Here is a 5,634-nt window from a genome sequence, read left to right as displayed (position 1 = left end):
TACTCAACCTTACAAAATAATTTCAACAAACGTTCCAAAAAAAGAACTGTACCCTTCAACCAACGCAACCTCTCATGAATCACAATTTTGCAACAATAAACAACAATGATTGCTGGTGCCAGACTGTGTGGTATTCCTGAGTATTTCACGGAATTGAATTTCACAATTCACAGTGTCTAGAGTTTGGTATGAAAATGAAAACCATCAAATGAGCAGTTCTGCGGAGGAAAACAGCTTGATTTGAGAAGGTTTAAAGGAGATTGGCCAGACCAATGTGCAATGCACTAGATCATCTTTGAACTGACCATATGCATTGATTAGCAACATAGTCAAATCCTTTCTTCTTGCAGGATTAATGGCTTTTTTTATAACATAACACTGTATGTTACACCATGACTCAGAAATCACTTATGGACTCATTCAAAGAGCTGCACATTAACTGTCATTAAAGCAACTAGTGTGCCACCTAACCTCAAAATAAAGGTCAGTATCACACAGCAAGTTTAGATGGTGGCTTGTCTCACTTAATGAGACCCTAAAAGAGGCGTATATCAAATGCATCGCTACACACTCAGCACAAAAAACAGTCACATATTAGTCTGCACACATTATTAACGCTTATTATCGCTTAAAATGAGCAAATTGGAATGGATAGGACGTTTGAAAAACATGGTGAAGAAGAGTCCTTTATATTCAAATTTCATTATCGGCTTTGTGATGCTTGGACTTGAGCAACTTGTGGAGATAGACTTCGCATGCCCTTGTAATCCAAAGCTGAATCTGCTGTTTTCAGCAGCATATTTTGTAGTTCCAGCTCTGTTCTCCTTCGCACTTCTATTTTATATCCAAAGCTCGCAAGTCAGCAATTATTCAAGCTGCTTTCACTGTACTTTAGTTTGTCTCACTCCGGCCGTTCTCTGGATAATGCTGCTGTTCTTTGATGGACAATACTTTGCCTGCGCAAAGACTTCATGGGAAGGACTGACGGTGCACACAGATATAACTGCTTCAACAACATGGTGTCAGCCTTTGGTTACGGCTGACAACACTACGGAAAAGCAAATGGCATTTTTTAGCTATCGGAATAATTCTCAGGTGAGCATGATTATGAAATCAAGTCGCTGTTACAATTATGCTGTGTGTGTTTTTTTCAGTTTTCCCTGTCCACGTTTTCATGTACTCTTTTAAACATGAATGTACTTCTTCAGATAGTGGGACTGTGCATACTGCTCCTGATGTCACTGCCTCTGATTTGGATGGGAATTAGGAAATGGAAATATACACCAGCAGGAACCAAAGAACTTGACAATGAACAAATAGAAATGGTGGATTTGAGCGCTTCACCCCCTCCTGACAGTGCTTCTACAATTGTGGATCACAGTAGAGATGATTTTTAACAGCTTTAAATAAAACATGTTTTCATGTTTACAAACCTCATGTTGAAAATTCATAGTCTTCATAGTATGCATTAAACATAATGTTACGAATTAATGTAAAAAAGTGTTTTTTATTTAATTGTATATACTGTGACATCACTGAAAATGTATCTTTTTGTAATAATAATAATTAACTTTGTGTTAATCACTTTTGAACAAGTAAACCATATTTCTAATTTTCTGAAGAAACTGTGTCATATTGCATTTTTTTCCTTTAGCAACTGTCATGTAGACGAACAAACCACTTCCTGCCATTTACAACACGGTCAAATTTACTTTCTGTTTCCGAATGACTTAGTCTTACAGTGAAATGGCATTCTAAAACTTAATTTTGACTTCTCAATCTTAATGCAAAACATCTCCAGACCAACACATGCTACAGTTTCCTCATGGATGAAATCCAAGTATCTGTTCTGGATTATTAATGAGTAAATAACTTCTTTAAATAGGTCATGAACTGCCTTTTTTATTATTTTGTACAGTTCTCTGAGGTCCACTTATAAGTAATAAGATATTTTCTGTCCTGTTTTGACCCCGTTCGTCAAAACTGTCCATTTGAATAGGCATGGCGAATTGTAGATTCGGAAGTAAATGCCCACTGCTATGATTGGCGAACACTTGTGAATGTTTGACAGTCTACATCCTTAATAGATGGATGCTGCTGAGGTTTAAGTTAAAGGGTTAGTTCACCCACAAATGAAAATGAGTCCATTATTTACACAACCTCAAGCCATCCTAGGATAGGCCTTCCTTCTTTTAGACAAATCCAGTTGGAGTTATATTAAAAATTGTTGTGGCTCCTTCAAGCTTTATAATGGCAATGGGCAGGTGTTTTGCTGCATCAGTCCAAAACAAGTCCAATAAAGCGCATCCATCCATAATAAAAAATGTGTCACACAGCTCCAGGGGATAAATAAAGGCCTCCTTTGTTGAATCAGTGCGTTTTTGAAAGAAAATATCCATATTTAAAAATTAATAATCACTTTAATCTAGCTTGCACTAACAGTTGTAAATGGAAACCACTTCGGGCGGATGGTGTAGGATGTCTGTGTTGCGTTGCGTTTGTTTACAGAAGCAAAGGAAGCAAAGTCTCCTCTTGGCTTATATTGAAATCCTATGACATTTTTCTTTAAAAATCCTCATTTTGTACTTCAAATTCATGGGAGTTGTTTTGTTTTGCTCTCTCTAGTGCGTGTACGCATCCACGTTCGTCACTTCTGAGCGGCGCATGCCGACATCCTACATCCTACAACCCAGAGAGGTTTCCTTGTACAACTGTTAGCGCAAGCTAGAGAAAGGTGATTATTATGTTTTAAATATGTATTTTTCTTGCAAAAACGCATCAATTTGCTACAGGAAGCCTTTATTCACCCCCCGGAGCTGCGTGGGGCACTTTTTATTATGGATGGATGCACTTTATTGGACTTGTTTTGGTCTGATGAAGAGAAACACCCACCCATTGCCATTATAAAGCTTGAAGAAGCCAGAACAATTTTTAATATATCTTCAATAGCATTTGTCTGAAAGAAGGAAGTCATATACACCTGGGATGCCTTGAGGGTAGAATAAATAATGAGCTGTTTTTCATTTTTGGGTGAACTAACCCTTTAAAAACACTTAAAAACAATCTGTAACAACAGACAAAGCAGTAGTGGCAACTAAAATAAAAACAGTTACTCACTTGTGTGGCGCAACATTACTGTCAAATGGATCCAATACATGTGGCACAGCATCGTCTTTTAGTTTCAGTTCTTTCTGAAAATCCCAAATTGCGCCTTGTTTGTAAACAAATAAAGCGAACATAGGACCAAGTTCTTACAGACGTGGTCTGGAACTTCATTAAAAATAAAGTTCACCCAGTCTTTTCTAATGTTGGGATCAGAAGGAAGGCAATGCAAAGACTGCTTCTCCACAACTTGGCACTGCACAGCGTCTTGTTGTCTTCTGAGTCATCTTTATCGTTTGGTGTTTAGCCATATTATTGCTTCATAAAGTGTCACATTCAACAACCTGTCGGTTTGGTAGATTGGCTTCAATATAAACTGTTTTTATAGCACAATGTCAAAAGATCAAGGGAATTTTGATTTCTCAGTTCATGACCCCTTTAAATGAAGAAAAAGAAGCATCTGATCACTTTAAAGGGAGAGTCTGCAAAGTATCTTTTATGTTCAACATAGGAAAGACATACAGGTTTAGAACTGCTTTAAAGGTTCATAAAACCCTGGACTACTTTTTCTGAGATTTTAGCAGAGGTGTTTGAGTTGCACATCATAGATGACAATGTTAACATCCGTTAATTTTAAATTGTTGGATAAAATTGGCTAATTTTCACAGTTTGACACGTTGGTATTTCATAATTATTCATGAGGCTGCATGTTCTTATCCAATGAGAAAACGCTTTGCCTAATTATTCAAGACAGCGTGTGTTGATTTGCTATGACAGACGCTTCAGACTGTGTTTGTTTTTGTTTGCTTTGTAAGAGTTTGGCACAAACGCGATTAATTTATAGATCAAAAGGATTATAATCGCCGCAAAATAAGCCTTAAAAGTTAATAGAGGTGCAACAGCGCGTTCATATATATGTTTTCGATGCAGAGTGCAAATGGCTGTGCATTTACTTGTGTTATTGTTAAAAATGAAACTTTCTGAACCGTCTAAACCCGAAGATGACTCTCTCCCCTCTTCCCCCTCCGCTTCGCAGCAGACCTCGCCCACTTTTGCAGCATTTTTCAAAACTGTGGTGAAAACTAACCAGTGCTGAAACAGGGGGGTTTCATGACCCTTTAAGGTGAGTAAATGATGACAATTTTTTTTTATTTTGACGGGAAAAAATACTTTCATTCATAATTCAAAGTCAGTTTAAAAACTCGAAACTTTTCATTTTAAGGCCTTTTAAAGAGCCATAACTCCTATAAAACCCACTGCTTTATGAAATTCCTGAAAAATCAAAGACATCAAAGGATCTTCCAGACAAATTAACAAACTTATATAAATATTTGATTTTTTAAACAGGGCATTATTTGTAACACTTAACATGTTACATCTATCTGTCTTAGCATGTTACATGTTCTAGCAAGTTGCTAGTCACTCAAAGTTTCATGCCACTCATTTATAATGCCATCCATGTACAGTCTTTTGAAACTGTTTCCGAAAGTCAGATTTCTCAATCACAACCGCAGAACTTATCAGAGTCTTACTCTGACATATGACAATGTGAAAGGTGTCAGCAACGGTCACTTTCAATTTTAGTCTGTACACCTCTCGACCTTAACAACACAGACAATGAGCAAAGAATGGGTAGCACAGTTAAAAGAACAGCTGGGGAAGAGTTATTTTTATTCGAATGCAATTATTGGCTTTCTAATGGTGGGACTTGAGAAACTCATGGAGGTGGACTTTGTGTGTCCTTGTCATCCAAAGATCAACTTGCTGTTTTCCACAGCATATTTTGTGGATATTTTCTGTTTTCCAGTGCACTCATGTTTTATATTCAAAGCCTACTATGCAAGACAGAGTGTCTGCCCTCCAATGTAACCTTTGCGTGCGCAAGAACCTATTGTGAAGGACTGACGGTTTAAACAGATATAACTGCTTCAACAACATGGTGTCATCCTTTGATCAAATCTGACAACATCACTCAAAAGCAAATGACATTTTTTAGTTTTCGGAATACTTCTCAGGTGAGTGAATCAATGGGATGATTTAATTTTGTAGATGTGGATGAAGATGAAGATGAGATTCATTGAATTAAATGTACCAGAGTTTTCAGTCATATGCTTCAAATGGTATAACACACATTTTTACATCAGATAGTGGCTCTGTCCATGCTGGCTTTGAGCTCTGTCCCTCTACTTTTTATTGGATGTATAAGGTGTCGCCACCCACCAGCGGGAACCGCTGTAGCTGAACAAGTGGAAATGGAGGATTCTGGTCAAAAGTTAACAATCCTTCTTTGAAAACCTTCATAAATGGAGAACGAATACAGAGGTGCATTTGAACAGCTCCAAATAGAGAAGCTTTGAAGGATCTTGCAAAACACCACTTATTGTTCACAAACTTGTTACAAAAAAAGGGAAACAACGTCTGTAGCACATTCACATCCAACTGTATCACAAAGTGCATTTGTTTCTCAGACATCTTGACGTAATGAACAGTGAGAAACCACATCCTGTCATTCAGTGCACTGACGTTCGATGA

The 5,634-nt window shown here is 37.4% G+C and overlaps 1 protein-coding gene across 1 annotated transcript; it reads left to right on the top strand.

Annotated features, from left to right (window-relative positions):
* Positions 1-58: 58 nt before the first annotated feature.
* On the top strand, positions 59-1,830 carry LOC127178934 (uncharacterized). The gene is made up of 2 exons (XM_051132122.1): positions 59-1,095; positions 1,209-1,830. Exons 1-2 carry the CDS (start codon positions 634-636, stop codon positions 1,395-1,397), a joined length of 651 nt encoding a protein of 216 aa, XP_050988079.1. The 5' UTR covers positions 59-633; the 3' UTR covers positions 1,398-1,830.
* The last annotated feature ends 3,804 nt before the right edge of the window (positions 1,831-5,634 follow it).

This window comes from Labeo rohita, chromosome 16 (assembly GCF_022985175.1).
Source record: "Labeo rohita strain BAU-BD-2019 chromosome 16, IGBB_LRoh.1.0, whole genome shotgun sequence".
NCBI classification, from domain to species: domain Eukaryota; kingdom Metazoa; phylum Chordata; class Actinopteri; order Cypriniformes; family Cyprinidae; genus Labeo; species Labeo rohita.
This window is presented reverse-complemented; position numbering and strand designations above follow the sequence as displayed.

What these genes read in the sequence shown, in the direction of transcription:
- LOC127178934 (XM_051132122.1), top strand. Translation starts at nt 634, where the DNA reads ATGAGCAAATTGGAATGGATAGGACGTTTGAAAAACATGGTGAAGAAG. An exon ending in GCTATCGGAATAATTCTCAG is followed by an intron (nt 1,096 to 1,208) that starts GTGAGCATGATT and finishes GTACTTCTTCAG; the next exon opens with ATAGTGGGACTGTGCATACT.